Source organism: Mya arenaria, chromosome 6, assembly GCF_026914265.1.
Source record: "Mya arenaria isolate MELC-2E11 chromosome 6, ASM2691426v1".
Classification (NCBI taxonomy): domain Eukaryota; kingdom Metazoa; phylum Mollusca; class Bivalvia; order Myida; family Myidae; genus Mya; species Mya arenaria.
The window spans coordinates 35,286,199-35,303,991 of record NC_069127.1 but is presented as its reverse complement, the minus strand read 5'-3'; the positions used below and the strand labels follow the sequence as shown (position 1 = coordinate 35,303,991).

General features: G+C 33.7%; 1 protein-coding gene across 6 annotated transcripts in view; it reads right to left on the bottom strand.

The window, feature by feature from the left end:
• LOC128237403 (synaptotagmin-1-like) overlaps window positions 1–17,793 on the bottom strand; it is a 58,341-nt gene that overhangs the window by 24,338 nt on the left and 16,210 nt on the right. For 5 of the 6 annotated variants that reach the window (XM_052952921.1, XM_052952917.1, XM_052952916.1 and 2 more), the window contains exons 2-3: window positions 14,757–14,960; window positions 4,475–4,656 (exon numbers count right to left, since the gene is read on the bottom strand). In XM_052952921.1, coding sequence (XP_052808881.1) covers window positions 4,475–4,656; window positions 14,757–14,940 — 366 coding nt within the window. In that variant the 5' untranslated portion in view covers window positions 14,941–14,960. Of the gene's footprint in view, window positions 1–4,474; window positions 4,657–14,756; window positions 14,961–15,319; window positions 15,343–17,793 lie in introns of those variants that run through there. The other variant, XM_052952919.1, reaches the window with a different exon arrangement.

Genomic DNA, 17,793 nt, shown 5'->3' with positions numbered 1-17,793 from the left:
ACAATTTTCACAGCTAGAGTTATGTACCTTATCAAACATTTTGTTTCAGACTTATACATAATGGGACAATTGTTCAGAACTATGTTTACGTTAACAACATTGTTTACTTCATTGTTGTTAACATTCAAATCTTTAACCCTCTTGGATTGGAAGTGGACATATTGAGGGCTCAGTAATGAGAGATAACTCTAAATAATAACTCTTTCTCACAGAGCATTCACTACATCTATCTCATAGAGGTTTCATGGCCAAATGGTCTTTTTTTTTGTACAACAAATGGCATTCTTTAGTACAATTCCATAACTGGTTTCTACCCAGGAAACGGACTCTACAGTGATCCATTTCAGCCATCAGCTTCCTTTACAAAGAACTAAAATAAAACTGAGCATAAACTTAAAATGTTCAGAACAATTTTGGTTTCTCTCTTGACCTGCAAGGGACCTTCTACCAGTAATATTTAGTTTGTCGAGACATGTTTCTGGTTAAAGAACCCCATGAAGAACGATGTCAACTATCATTTACTCAATAATGAAGCACCATGTCAGCTTTTCCATTTGCTTCTATGAATAATTTAATTCTATACAGGCTTTTAGCAGAATTCACCCATAATTGCATTAGACCCGCAGGGTAACTAAATTAGAACATTTTCAGCCTTGACCTAGCTGATTTTTGTAAGTTATTTATGTATAAGCATAATAAGTTATAGTATAATTACCTTGTTTGCTCTTAATAAAGTAGAGCAGATAAATATGGCATGAATCTATTTCTATTAGGCAAACAAAGTGTGTAATTAACCCAGCTTATATCTATTAGGTTACAAGGATGTAATGAACTCTATGTATATATCTTGAATGGAGAAATAGATGTTATGTTTACTGAATTGATGATGTTCCAATACAAGTACATGAAAGAAGAAAAGCATGTAGAAAACTGAATAATGGAAAAGCTGCTGGACCTGATTATCTTCTGAATGAATTGTTCAAATATTGTTCAATGAATGAACACTGTACAAATTTTATAATGTAATTTATTTAGTAAATTGTTTGAAGTGACTTGTTTCCAAGAAAAAAATAGTCTTTCAAGTGATATATTATACCCCTTCATATAAAGGGTGATGTCAACAATGCTAGAAATTATGGAGGGATAACATTTTTAAGTATGTTTGGAAAATTGTTTACAAAGGTTTTAAATAATAGATTAAATGAATGGGATGAAAAATATCATGTTAACATAGAACAAGCTGGCTTTAGAAAGAATATGGGCACTGTTGATAATATATTTGTCCTGCAGCTAAGGCACTATTTCATGATTGTCAGTAATAATTAAAAAATATATACGGCATTTATTGATTTTACTAAAGCCTTTGATTATGTTGTGAGAGACATCCTGTGGTATATACTTATAAAGCTGGAAATAAGAGGAAAAATGTTAGATATAATAGGATATATGTATACAAGTGTTAAATTGCATGATAAGTGTGGTAATAAATGTTATCAGTGAAGGCTTTGATAATTTTTTTGGTGTATGTCAAGGGGAATCATTATCTCATTTCTGAGTTTCCATGTATTTAAATTATATTGAAAAGTACATGATTACAAATGATTTTGGTGGCATTGATATGGGTGTTCTTAAGTTGTTCTTGTTACTGTATGCAGATGATATTGTATTTTTTTCTGAGTCAGAGGTAGGACTACAAAAGTACTATTATTAGAAGCTTATTGTGGTAGATGGAAGTTAAGTGTAAATTCTGTGAAACTAAAGTTTTGATTTTTAAAAAAGGAGGAAAATTGAGGATGAATTTACCATTTTTGTATTATGGTCAAGAGTTAATAATAAATTTACTTATCTGGGTATTGTTTTTACACCTGAATGGTCATTTTCAACCACATTTGATACAATATCAGGACAAGCTCTTTAAATGATATCTAAACTGAAGAGATGTTTAATTAAATACCCTTCTTTGTCAATTAAGCACAGACTAGATCTGTTTCTGTTTGATAAACTCATTTTTTTCTGATTTTAAGTTATGGTTCAGATGTTTGGGATTTACAGAATATAATTCAATTAGTAAGAGTACACCTGAATTTTTGTAAGGATTTATTATGTGTTAGAACACAAACTTAGAACAATTTTGTATAGGTAGAGTTAGGTACAGCAACATTTTAGTTTAATTTTCTACAAGTGTAATAATATATTGGATGAAAATTGTGCAAATGGTGACTATGTCAGAATAGTTTATTATCAAATGTATTGTGATTAAGATGATAATCCAAACTTTAAATCATGGGCTTTTTTTTGGTAAGACATTTACTCCAATCCTTAGGCTTTAATCATGTGTGGATGAACCAAGGTGTTGGAGGTGTTAATTTATTTATGTCTGCAGTCAAACAACAAATAACTGATATATTTAGATAAATGTGAATATCTGAGTTAAGTATTGCTACTTATAGCTAGATCATACATAATGTTTGCAGATTTTAAATTTTATTCTTATTTGTCAAATGTTAATATAGTAAATATAAGACTGCTTTGTCAAGAATATGAGTATCTGTATGTACATTAGAGATAGATTAAAAATAGAAACCTGCAGATGGTACAAACAAGTTGCAATATTGCACTGTGAAAAAAAATAATGTCTTGCATGTAATTTATAAGATTTCATATTTTCCTGAATGTCAATTGTATTAAGATCTAAGATTAAGCGACACTTGAAACATATTATTATTCGGCACCAAATAAACCTAAATTTATTATATAATTTGCAAAATGTTAATGTAAACAGAAATCTTGCCATTTATGTGTATAAGGCCATGGAATTAAGAGAGATATCTATTGTATGATGGGTAATGTGTTAACATTAACTACTTCACGCTTAAATGTAACCATATTGATGCTGTATTGTTTAGTCACATGGTTTTGTTCAGTTGCTTTTATAAATGTACTGTACCTTGACTATGTTTAGAACATTGTTTCGTAATTATATAATGTTATCGCATACCACTTTCAAGTTTCATAGCTATCTCACAAGCAGAACGTTTACCTTTTTTCGATTTAACTTCAGACATACAAAAATATCACAAGAATATATGTTATTTGAAATGTTATAGCTTTAAATTTAAAACAAATAAAAATGTGTCTTAAAATTTTAAGCTATATATTACTGCTTGTTATTTGATATGATAAGAGCTAGATATGTCCAAAAATCTCGTAATACTCTACTTACATAATTCACACAAATTGAAACTTGCAAATGAAACTAGAGCTGTCACAGGAGTGACGAATACCCCCAAATGCCGCCTGGACACAGGAATGGCAAACCATTCCTTTGAAAAGAGGCCATAACTCCAAGGTCACTGCACACTGCATCTTCTTTTATCATGCATGTATTGTTTTATTTAAATCTATTGAGTAATTTAGAAGTTACACTGCTGACAAGAAAAACTAGCCTTTCATGAGTTATCGTCCGGAAACTGTTTTTCTATTTTTAGTAACAGTGACCTTGACCTTGGCCCCACCAGCCCCAATATCGAACTTGACCTGTATCTTCTGATGTTACACCTGTGTACCAAACTGTATCTTCTGATGTTATACCTGTGTACCAAACTGTATCTTCTGATGTTACACCTGTGTACCAAACTGTATCTTCTGATGTTACACCTGTGTACCAAACTGTATCTTCTGATGTTATACCTGTGTACCAAACTGTATCTTCTGATGTTATACCTGTGTACCAAACTGTATCTTCTGATGTTATACCTGTGTACCAAAAATTGTTCAAATCTGTCTAGCCTTTCATGAAATATCGTCCGGAAACCGTTTTTCTATTTTTAGTAACAGTGACCTTGACCTTGGCCCCACCAGCCCCAATATCGAACTTGACCTGTATCTTCTGATGTTACACCTGTGTACCAAAAAAATTTTCAAATCTGTCAAGCCTTTCATGAGTTATCGTCCGGAAACCATGAAAACCGACAGACAGACCGACCGACCGACCGACAAGCTTACTCCTATATACCCCCTCAAACTTCGTTTGTGGGGGTATAAAGATCACACAGTCATTTAGTAATGGATAAAAGTCATTAATATGTATTTTGAAAAATAAATGGACCAGGTACATATTAAAAACTATCTTTCATAGCCTAAATGTCAGTAATAGTCAAATTATATGCATTATAACCACGAAATTGTCTAAATTGATTTCTTAACCTTTCGATTATTAAATAAAACGTCTGAAGAACACAAAAAGATATATATGCCAACAATAGCCTATATTTCTGTTATATAATAAAGCAAGGGTCATCTCTCTTTGAAGAAATGTACTCCTATGCATATATACCTTTTTTTCTTTTATTTCATGGAGTGTCTGAGTATTTTCACATCCTCGAGGCCCGCTATTCCTGTGAGGCCATTCATTCTGACATTTCATAAAATTTTTTAACCTTTTACAAAATATTTTTACATTAATTATGCATACCTTTTCTTTCATGGAGTGTCCAAGTATTTTCACATCTTCGAGGCCCACAATTCCTTTGAGGCCCTTCTTGCCTTCCTTCTTCTTGCGTTTCTTGCAGCAGCACCGCTTGCAGATGCAGTATGTACAGCACAGTAGGAACAGGATGGCTCCCGCACATATTGCGACCAACGCCCAGACTGGCACTGAAAATATTGAGGAAGAAGGTATTTTTAAGTGTTTGTTTTAACCTATTTCTAAAAAAGAGGAAAAGAAAGATTTACTGACACCACTTTTTGATATTTACTTAACTGCTGTGACACAATATTATTTTTGTACCAAAGGACATGACTCTACCTTAGCTGAAAACGTAAGAACTAATTTGTGTGCGGGTGTGTACCGTATATGACCTAATAAACATGCCCTGCATGTGTCTTTTTGAGAACTCTGTGTGCTAAAAATGCATGAATGTACCTTTCGCAATCAAGCTGCATGCTTAAATAAGATTGCAACTCACTTCATTGCAATCTTGCCACAACCTTGCTGCAAAAATTAAGCTTGCTGTTTTGGTTTGGGTGGTTAAGGTGACTATATTCATTGTTCATGTCACAGAATCAGAAAAAAGACCCATGCACGTTTAATAGAACATGTACGGAATTTAAGTCACTAAGAATGGTTTTTACTTCTATATGAAAAGAAAACAGTGTTTGTATACATAGTTTTCATTGTTAGATGCAGAAGCTCCATTATCAAAATTGCCACACAATTCGTAAGGCCCCGATGAAATTTCTTTGTTGATGAATTAATTTCAAAATCAAACTATTGATTATCTTTTCACACTGACTAATAAAATAAATCTTGACAAAACAACACACAGGGCCTCAAATGTAAGTCAGGGAATGGAAAGTTAAAGGTAATACTATTTCGTTGAGGACATCCACATTTCATGTACATTATAGTAACATGAGAATATTTCTCCTTCAATCATATTAATTTTGAAATATCTAGTATTCTTATAATTATTTTGCAAGTTATTATGGTCAAAAATGGTTGAAAAAGATTCCACAAATTGTGGGTGAAGTATTTTATGCTTGCAATATTGTTTCAAGAACTGAAAACTTGACATTTAAGTGTTGTATTCCTGAACAACAACAACATTTGGCCTCATTTTAATAAAGAAATTTGGGACGGCTTAACAGTTTATTTAAGAAAGAGTTGGTATATTCTTCAAGCTGCAATCTCACAGATTTACTGTTTTTACAACTTTTTCATTCTATGTCTAATGGAAAGAGCAAATTTTTGTGATCAGAGGACCAATTTGCATATTTCCGTTCGAAAATTAGTGTTTTATAGCTTAAACCGTTACTAACAGTTAAGAAAAATGCATGAAACATGAATTTTTTAACTTAAATATTAAAATCTGTGATCTATTTTTTTGTCAGCAGTCTTATATCACTGGTGCCCATGGACTTTCGCAAAAAGTGGCTCGTTCCTATACAAAAAATAAAAAAGTTGTCAAAACGTTCAATCTGTGAGAGTGCAGCTTTAAAGAAATAAACATGATTTCATCTTATCTATGTAGTTTTAAGTGTTCTTGTTCATATCTAAGTCCCAATTTTATTCAAAATTTCCAATCATTATAAAAGGCCCAATTCCCATTTCCCAAGATGGTGAAAATACCTGACTGTGTTGCAGATCCATGATTTGCTAAATATGTACAGTAAAACATACTTATTCATAAAAAATTATATATCATTAATAGCTTCAGTCGATACTGAACAAAACAATGACAAATAAACAAAGTTGCCACTGAACCATAGCTTTTTTCAGATGAGTAGAATTCCGCATACAAAGAAATATGATAAGCTACGTAATGATTTCACATGGGATGTCTCATATTTAACTCTGTGTTACTGTATAAAGATACAATAATTAGACAGCATTAAATCATCCCAGTCCCAGGACAGTAAATATAACATCTACGCAGCCATTAATCTAACCATTCCGCCTCCGATTATTACTGCTTTCCTGTTTATCAAGAATTATGTTCTCGGTACTGAACAGTCAAGGCCAACATTTTATTCCGTTTTTTTTTCCAGTCTCTTCAAGGCTGTCATATTGTGCATAGCAATGGCAGTTCCCATTTACTAATGTCATGATGATTGCTTTGTGTCTGCATGCTTTCTAAAACATTAAATTTTAAATACTAATGGATTTTAAGGGTACCAGTACTCATTTTTCCAGTCTGGGATTTTCTGTTAAAGGAAAGTATCCCTGTTGTCTATCCCCATTAATTAGCTGCACATTTTTCCATTCCCGAACTTTCACCTTTGAGATCTTGTGATTTTTTGTGTTCAGAATTATTTTATTAGTCGATGTACAAATTTTTAAATGAGTTCACCAAAAAGGGAATTTCATAATGGCCTCATAAAGCGTGACGCAAGTCAGGACATAAACTTGTGCCCCGGGCTTCTAAAAACCGACAATTTGCTGCTCTGGGCCAATTTTGACCACGCCGGACAAACATTGTTTGTCATTCACACATCCCCCAAATGGACAGGGGTCATCCTTAGGTGCGATAACTTCCCTCTGTCTTAATTGACTTCGTTGTTTGATAACTTCAAAGATAAGGCGACTATGACGTTTTTTTTCTCATGTAAACAATTTTCACACTTATGCTATGAAGGGCCATTATAATTAAAAGATGTCATTGTAATTCGACAAAAGCCATAAAATTCTGAATTAATTAACCCAGTCATGCCCTAGTTATAGGATATCAACAAGGCCATGCTTGATTAACTGCAGAGACTGAATCCAAATCATAGAAGACCTCTATGCGCCGCTTACGTCATTTTAAGAAACTATTATGAAAAGCTCGTTGTTGCCTTTTGTGGCAAATGGCGACAGTAGTGATCAGAGCGGGAACCCTGAGTCATGTACAGTATACTCATAGTGTAAGACCCAGTTTCATGACCATAACAATTAGTTTATGGTCTGTACGCTTTCAATGGGATTTGAGGCCGAAGAATAGCGATAACGGCGTTCATCGTAGGAAATGCAGCAGGGAATTAGAATCTCATCTTAAATCTATTTTTTTATGAATTACAATTTACATTTTCAAAATTTTAGCAAGCCTGATTATAACACTATTTTGTGTTCTGACTTCATTTTAAAGCTGCACTCTCACAGATATCTTAATTTTTTTTTTTTTTATGAATTACAATTTACATTTTCAAAATTTTAGCAAGCCTGATTATAACACTATTTTGTGTTCTGACTTCATTTTTAAGCTGCACTCTCACAGATATACCAGTTTTACAACTTGTTTATTTTTTGTCTTGGAAAGAGCAAATTTTTGCATAAATATCATCAAACCAATAATATAAGATAGCTGACAAAAAATCAGATCGTAGATTTTCATATTTCGGTTTGAAAAATCAATGTTTTATGGCTTAAACTATCGTTACTAACGGTTTACGAAAAATGCATAAAACATCAATTTAAATATAAAAATATGCGATCATTTTTTTTGTCAGCAGTCTTATATACAGTGAAACTGCGATCGCTCGAGCTCGCAGGGGACCGAGCATAAACCTCAAGGGAACCGATGTTTCGAACGACCCGATTTTCAATTCTCCAGTCTGTTATGAAATATATTTCAGTGTATTTCAAGTACCGTATTATATCATGCATAGGACGCACTTTTTTTACCCCCAATTCTCGTCTTAAAAATTGTCTGCGTCCTTTCTATGCTATTAGAATTTCATCTGGGTTTTTTCCAAGTCCATTTCAGGTCGAAAATATCTGACCGGGGAAGAACGCGGTAATAGTAAGTATCTGTACTGCGTCACCGAAGAGACCAACTGTCATAGGTAAAATCACGCAAGTTAACACACTCAGAAATATATTGAATGTTTACTTTAAAATGATTTATTGAGAAATTAATTGAAAAAAACCACGAGTGTTTACTTTTTTACAAAAGGGACGCTACTCACAAAAACTCAATGTGAGTCAGCACTTTAACTGGATTGAGTTATAACGACAACGGAAAATCGGGAAAGGTGGTAAATATCAATTAATCGTTGTTCATGATTTTAATGTTTCGATATTTTACAAAACATTTTGTTGTATGTTACTGTTTTAAAAAACAGTCCTCGAGGAAATGTCCCGAGGGAGCCATAAGGTTTTGTGCATGATTTGTGTACTTGGGACCGAGACTATTGCTCGACTCCTCGACATAATTAGGTTTCAATGCAGCGTTGGTATATTTTATATGAAAATAGAAGGAAAAAAGTTCGGGACCAAGCTCCGACCTCGAGGGAACGCCGGTTCTCGAACGACCACTTGTTTGAACGACCGCAGTTTCACTGTAACTGGTTTCAATGGATTCTTGCAAAAATTGGCTTGTTCCAAGACAAAAAAAAAAAAAGTTGTCAAAACGTTCAATCTGTGAGAGTGCAGCTTTAACACATAATTTTTTGTTATGACATGACATATGACGACGTTGGTTGAGTGAAATACAGCATATTGCACTGGAGTGGAATTTGGACCACCATATTTGCAATTTAAATAATATCCACATTATTTAAGATTGATTTTTTTAAGCACTGGAGATTTTAAAACAGGACCAATGTCATATGTTTCTCTCATTATTTTATAGATTTATATGTTTCTCTCGTTATTATAGATTTAATTAAGTCCTTTGACAATACCACTAATGAATAATTAATTGATTCTCAGCAAACAGTGGTATTGATATTCATTATTATCTTTCTATCAAGTGTTCAGGGAAGTATCAATTGTAAACTGGTTATTCACGACTCTTCTAATACCCTTAGATTTGTGTGAACAATAATTAATATAATATTAATAACAAAGAAAACTTCATTTTCCAGAGAATTTCTTCAAATATAAACAGTATGAGAACTTTTTTCATTGTATATTAAAAGGAACAAAAATTTCAACTGAAGCCAAGCCTTGAGTACAATTTAACTGACATTGATCTGCAATTGCCTAAAATAAACATTTAAAGACTGCATTATATGGACCCAAGTACATAACAGCGGGAACAGGGAGGAGAACAGCTTTATGCCTGGGGGCCAGTGGGCCAAGTCAATATCCTTAGCTGGTCCAGTCAGGGCCTTGGTGGGAGTTACAGCGGAAACAGGGAGGGGAACGGCTTTATGCCTGGGGGCACGGCTTTATGCCTGGGGGCCAGTAGACCAAGTCAGGATCCATGGCCGGTCCAGGCAGCACCTTCGAGGAAACAGGGAGGAGACCAGTTTTATGCCTGGTGGCCAGTGGGCTAACAGACATCGCCAAAGCCTATTTTTCCAATTCAAATTTCAATGTTTCTGTGCACCCCATTAATCCAAGCTAATTTAAAAGTAGCGTCAATATAATAATCTGTACCAATCACATGACTTTCACATGCTAGATATACACACTATAAACTGGGAAACCATTATGCACTACTTTTGAACAGGTCAACTCAGCGAAGACAGCCACAAAATATTATTTTAATCATTTAAAGTGATATATATTATCAGCCTCATACTAACTCATATTGACAATTCTAGTCTTGTTTTGATGAATTACTGTATTTGCCGATTTTTTGACCATCTGGTGTCAATCCCTTTAAGAATTAGAGAGAAAAATAAAATCCCGGAAAACCTAGAACCTGCGGACTACAGTTTTCACACCAGAGGAATGTAGCTAAGACATTTGTTTATGCTTACGGCACCAGCTTCACAGATCAGTTTTAGCCCCCATCGCTTTCCAATTTTTCATTGTTTTGGCAACATTTGGCAATAATTTTCTTTGACTGTTTCAACAATGGCCGAAAGCAAATTGCTTGCACTATGCACCCAAGGCTGCGCATGATTTGATTACTGTATGCTGCAATCTCATTTTTTTCCATGATAAATGATTATATGTTTTTGGCTTTATAAGTCCAGACAGAAACAATTAAGAGATCTTATATCTATTGTATTTGGGTAAACATCTTACCAAAACAATGATAAAAATAATTGTCTGTCAGACCACAAATCCTGTTAAAGCTGCACTCTCACTGATTGATTGTTTTGACAGATTTTTTTCATTTTTCGTCTTGGAAATTGAGCCAAATTTTATGTAAATGCTGGAAACCAGTGATTTAAGACTGCTGACAAAAGAGCAGATTGCAATTTTCATATGTACATTTGAAAATTGATGTCTTATGGCGAAAATGACATTTTCGGCAGTTTACGAACAATTTAGATATGTTAAAATGTGAGTTATCTCATATGACTGAATTGAAGGCACTGTAGATGCCAAAATGAGATGATTCTGAGATAAAAAATGTCCAAACTGTCAGTTTGTGTGAGTGCAGCTTTAAGAATTAAAAAAAAACAATACTGGAAAACTAAGAATCTGCAGAGGACAGATCTTACACCAGAGGAATGTAGCTGGGACATTTGTATATTCTTACAGCACCAGCTTCACCACTGAGATCAGTTTCAGACATCTTACACCAGAGGAATGTAGCTGGGACATTTGTATATTCTTACAGCATCAGCTTCACCACTGAGATCAGTTTCAGACATCTTACACCAGAGGAATGTAGCTGGGACATTTGTATATTCTTACAGCACCAGCTTAACCACTGAGATCAGTTTCAGACACCATTGCCCTCCAATTTTTCAGCATTTTTGCAACATTTGGCAATTATTTTCTCTGACTATTCGTGTATTGTGACCATGGCCGAATACAAAATTGCTTCCTATGCACCGAAGGCTGTGCATGATTTGATTACTGTTTCCTACAATCTCATTTTTATCCATGATAAATGATTATATGTTTTTGGCTGTATGTCCAGACAGAAACAATTAAGAGTTCTTATATCTATTGTAGTTGGGTAAACATCTTACCAAAACAATGATAAAAAAAAATTGTCTGTCAGACCATCAATCCTGTTAAAGCTGCACTCTCACCGATTGATTGTTTTGACAGCTTTTTTTATTTTTTGTCTTGGAAATTGAGCCAAATTTTATGTAAATGCTGGAAACCAGTGATTTAAGACTGCTGACAAAGGGGCAGAACGCGGTGTTCATATTTACGTTTGAAAATTGATATTTTATGACAAAAAGCATTACAAATGAAATTTTCAGCAGTTTACAAAACAATTGAGTTATGTTCTATTTTGAGTTTTCTCATATGACTAAATTGAAGGCACTCGGATGCCAAAATGAGCTAATTCTGAGACAAAAACATAAAAAAAAGTCAATACCTACAGTCTGTGAGAGTGCAGCTTTAAGAATAAAAAAAAAAAAAAAATGCCGGAAAACCAAGAATCTCCGGAAGACAGATCTTACTCCAGAGGAATGTAGTGAAGACATTTGTTTATTCTTAGAGCACCAGCTTCACCATTGATCTCCAATTCTTCATTATTTCTGCAAATATCCTACATTTGGCAATAATTTTCATTGAATATTCCTGAATTGTGACCACATTGAATATTCCTGTATTGTGACCATGGCCGATTATAAATTGCTATCAATATGCCAAAGGCTGTATATAATTTGATTTCTGTTTCCTGTAATGTCATTTCAATCCATTGATGTATGATAATAGGTATTTGGCTTTAAGTCCAGACAGAAACAATTTAAATTTGTATATCTATTGTAGTTGCGTTACAAACATCTTACCAAAACAATGATAAAAATTTGTCTGTCAGACCATCAATCCTGTTAAAGCTGCACTCTCACTGATTGACAGTTTTGACTTTAATTTTATTTTTTGTCTCAGAATCAGCTGAATTTGGTACCAAAGCCTTCAACGCAGTCATGTTATAAAGATAATAAACACACGAACGAACAGATCTCAAACGTTTAGAAAACTGCTAAAATACTCATTTTTCTAAGTTTAGTAACGCTTTCAGCCATCAATTTCCGAGCGTAAATAAAAAAAGTTGTGATCTGATATTTTGTCAGCAGTCCTATTCTGATATTTTGTCAGCAGTCTTATATTATTGGTTTCCAGACATTCATGCAAAAACTGGCTCATTCAAAAACAAAAAAATAAAAAACTCGTAATGGTCAATCTGTGAAAGTGCAGCTTTAAGACAATTATCAAAGCTATGCAGGGAAGTGCTTTTTTCCCCAATCTCTCTGCACTGGGCAATTTATTAATTATGGTGATATTGATTCTCTTGGACAAATTTATTACCAGGATCTTGGAGTCCCAGACACTGCTTTTTAGGTTGTTTTTTTATTGTAACACCATTGAAAGCCAAAGAGTCTCGAAGCATTCCTTTCATGAGAACCATCATCCCGTTTCAATAAAATATCTTAGTCGTAAACCTTCAGCTGCTTTAAGATTGCTCAGTTTCCACTGTTAGGTTACAGGCAGAATCAATGTGTGTATACCACATGATAAATTGCGTCATAAATGCTACGTCGGAAGGCAATATTTTGCTTCGGATAAAGACCTAAAACAAAGATAACTTCACTATTTCTTCACCATTTTAAATGAAACATAGCACAGTCTACGCAGCTTATGGAGCCCCACCTTCCGTCTTTTACCCGAGTTTGATTAACAGTTTAGTTTCTTAAAACACTTTGACAAACCTTTTCACAATACGGCTGTCTGATGGAGCACTGTCAAAACATTTTTTTGGAAACAAGTTTGTCGAAGTGTTTGATAAAACTAATCACCTTATCAAACTTCGGTTATAGAACGAAGGTGCGGTTCTTTAAGCAGCATAGACTGCCCTTTGTTTTGATTTCAAATGGTGTAGTAAAGGAAAAGTTTTCTTTGATTTAAGTCTTTATTTTAAGCAAAATGCTGCCTTCCGACATAGCATGTATGACGCAATTTATCACATTGTATACACACACTGGAATATATGCGATTCATTTCCTAATAAGATTTTTTAATGGCATGAAGCTTACTCCGAAAAGGGTCAGTTACACATAGAAAGTTATGACTATAAATAAGCCTTGCAATCTTTATTGAAATGCAACTCGAAAGAACTAATCTTCAGTCTTTAATGCGTGTCCATAAAGAAGAGTGCACATTATTCTATATTGATTTGGCGATCAAAATAATAGGCTCATAATATGGACGATGTAGGTTTAATGAACGGTCTGTGTCTTTCCAGGTTCGGGCTGGGCAGACAATACTAATTTTGAATGTCAATCATCAGAGAATAGGCAGGCTGGCCAGCCTATTTCACAAAATATACTCAAATCAAACTTAATCTCAACTTATTTAACCCCAGGAAACAAAGTATGATTCAAAATTGTGTAAATTAAAACTTTTATTAAGAATCCAAAGAAAATTCAATTCTAAAATTAAAAAATTGTAATTGAGTACAACTCATTGTTTTTGAACAATTACTCTAAAACATTTTTGCTTAAGAGCTAGTTCTCATTGAGAAATTGACCAAAGATTTACTTCTAAGAAGTGTAAAAACATATTTGATTACGAATAACCTTTTTATGTTATATTGTAAAATTAATTGTGATTGTGAATGTGCTTGAACCATAATTGCGATATTGGGACCGGGTATTGCATCATTATTTAAGAGAAAAGTATTGCTTAACTCATAAATATGCTAATTCCACAGCAACTAATCAAATCAAAATGGAAATATTGCATGATTTTAATGATTTTTGCCATGGCATGGAAATGGTCAGTAAATCTGACTTGTTAGACTGCCAAGCTTGATCAATATTTGTTATAGATGATAATGTTTCTGTACTAGACACTTCTTTTAACTCTTACAAACCTAAAGGTCACTTTGTGGCATTAAAAGATTACATTTCTGGTAATTATATTTGGTATTCCATGATAATAGTCGTCAGATTTAACCCAAGTGTTTTAATTCTGAACACTTGACTCGCCTTAAATACGTCATTAAATTATAACATCAATCCGTTACATTAAATATTACATTTCTGGTTCTGCTTATTCACTTCAGCCTCTATCTCAACTCTATTACTTTCAGTGTTGTTTTCCACTTTTAAGGGAATATGGTGGCGAGCCGCCCTTTGTTAAGGGCAAAATAGCGTCCTTTTTGCAAAAAAGGTATACGGCTCTCTAATATTGCTACAATAATAAATATTATGAGGTCAATGCTCCTCAAAAAAAGAGGGTTTCTTTTACCTGGGCAGGGAAAATTACATATTTTTTCAGGAGGGAAAATTACATTTTTTTCAGGAGGGAAAATTACATATTTTTTCAGGAGGGAAATTGGGCCTGCCTCAAAATGTGCAGAAAAAAACACACTGACTTTATAACATCAATCTGTTACATTCAATCTTACATTTATTGATCTGTTCCATCACCTCAGCCTCGATCTTGTGGATGCCTGTTTTGGCAACCTCAGTTGTCGTACTCGCGTCAAGATTTGTTCCCGATGTAGAGGCCTTCACTGTGGACACAGTGGTGGCCAGGTCTGGTGGACCAGGGTTCTCCGCCTCGCGTCGAAACCTTAGTAACGTGTCCATCTTAGATGCTGGAAATCAGCCTGAAGAATAAAGAATATCCACTCTTTAGAAGATTGATTGATGAAATAGGACAAACTCTTTTGAGTCAGCCTGCAAAGTAAGGCCCATCACACCCAAAAATATGACAAAAGGTTGCGAAACAAAAAATATCCACACATCAAAGTACGGTCAGCAAACAAATGTGACAAACACTTATTCCCCGGGTTTTGGACAGTTTCTGCTGTCCTTTATTTATATATCAAAGACTGGTTAGATTCCTGTTTTAAAAAACGAAAAATATCAAAATAAAATTATGTGCAAGCTGGTGCAAGCCACCTTTAAAATGTGTATATTTTCCTAAAATTCCTTATTTCTCTTCAAGTCTCCTTAAAATTCTTACGTTTTGTATATTTTCCTAAAATTCCTTATTTCTCTTCAAGCCTCCTTAAAATTCTTACGTTTTGTATATTTTCCTAAAATTCCTTATTTCTCTTCAAGCCTCCTTAAAATTCTTACGTTTTGTATATTTTCCTAAAATTCTTGATTTCACTTCAAGCCTCCTAAAAATTCTTTCTTCTTCAGATCTTTCTAAATTTCTTAGTTTATTCCTAATTTCTCTTTTAGGGCACAAACTACACAATATCATAAGCACAAGTCGGCCATTTATCATAGATGGAATTTTCACAATAAACTGTTGTGTAACATCCAGATATCATGTCCGGAGAATATCTGTTATCAATATCTAGAGTGTCCTTCCAGTTCTTCACAATAAATTATCACCTGCCTTGCTGCTAACAACAGAAAAGAGAAATTATTGATGAATCAATTTGTCACAGAGTACAAAATAAATACCACTTATCTCTGGCATATAATGTACTAATCGAGCTCTCTATGATGATGAAACACAATTAATGGATTAAAAAACAACACAAGGGCCTTAATTAGCACATACTTTTCATAGGCTCCAAAATCTTGTTCAAAATTTATATTTTACATATCATGCAGGGTCTACAATTTTTTATGAAAGGCTTCAGGCTCAAATTAACATTTAAACTGATACTCATCTTTATAATAATATAACAAACATAAAATTTGAGTGATATACCACTACCACAACTGAAGTTCAATTACTGATAGCAAGATTGTAACCATGTATTAAATAGCTGAAAATGCCACAAATATTAAATGACAGGTGGGTCCTAAAAGATTTACGGAGGTCATCAATCTTCTTTAGAATAAGGTAGAAATACCATGTTTTATGCAACTTTCTTTCAAATTATACACGGTAACTCCTTTATAAGAACAATATCTTTTGAAATTAATTCATCCTTTTCGGTCAATTAAAAAGTTTGTATTAATTGTCAGGTATTGCTTATTTGGGAGTAAGAATTCATTTTGAATGTTCCATTTACAGATTTCTGAAATAAAGACAACCAATTAAATGATAGAAAAAAGCCCATTTATAGGCATTATAACATATACCAATTTTATGCTCAAAGAACGTTTACAAAAGAAGTAATATTCTGGCCAACTCATCAATATGCATGAAAGAAACCGGTTTTACAGTGTTCATTGTAATAATCAATCATGCAAACAATCCCAGGAGATCCATCTCTAAACAGTGAGTCTATGGAGGGATACAAAGAGGGGAATAAAGACTGCCAATCTGTCTATCACATCAGGGAACTGGCAAGCCACTGCCAATGCTTGTCCATTGTATATAGAGTTTTCTAGTCCTAATTTTTTTGCACATTATTTTACCCTAAGACTGTATCTAGAATTTTAAAAATCCTTATTCCTTAAGCTACCACTTTTTTATCTATGGTGTTTCTAGATCTAATTTCCTGACAGCATGAACATCCAGATTGTATCAGAGTTTTTTAGTCCTTTTTTTGCACATAAGTATACCCTAAGACACCAGTATCTAGAATTATTCTAGTACTAATTAATTTCCTATGCAAATTATTTTACTCTTAGACTGTATCTAGAGTGTTTCTGGTCCTAATTCCCTATACACATTCTTGTACTCTTAGACTGTATCTAGAGTGTTTCTGGTCCTAATTCCCTACACACATTCTTTTACTCTTAGACTGTATCTAGAGTGTTTCAGGTCCTTATTCCCTATACACATTCTTTAACTCTTAGACTGTATCTAGAGTGTTTCTGGTCCTAATTCCCTATACACATTCTTGTACTCTTAGACTGTATCTAGAGTGTTTTGAGTCCTAATTCCCTATACACATTCTTGTACTCTTAGACTGTATCTAGAGTGTTTCAGGTCCTTATTTCCTATACACATTCTTTTACTCTTAGACTGTATCTAGAATGTTTCTAGTCCTAATTCCCTATACACATTATCTAACTCTTAGACTGTATTTAGCGATTATCTTGTCATAATTCCTTCAGCGCATTCTTTTACACTTATACTGTATCCAGAGAGTATCTAGTCTCATTCCTTAAGACCATTCTTTACCCTTAGACTGTATCTAGAGATTATCTAGTCCTAATTCCAAATGCACATTCTTTTACCAGTAGACTGTATCAAGTGATTATCTTGTCCTAATTCTTTAAGCACATTCTTTTACCTTTGACTGTATCTAGAGATTATTTATTCCTTATTTCTTAAGCACATTCTTTCACTCTAAGACTGTATCTAGAAAGTAGCTAGTCCTAATTCCTTACGCACATCTTTACCCTTGGACTGTATCTAAAGATTATCTAATTCCTCATAAGCACAATATTCCTTCACCCTTGGATTGTATAAAGAGGGTTCTAGTCCTAATTTGTTTAACACTTTCATTAACCTGTATACTTTATATAGGTGTTCTAGTCCTAATTTGTTTCACACTTGCATTAACCCATTTACTTTATAAA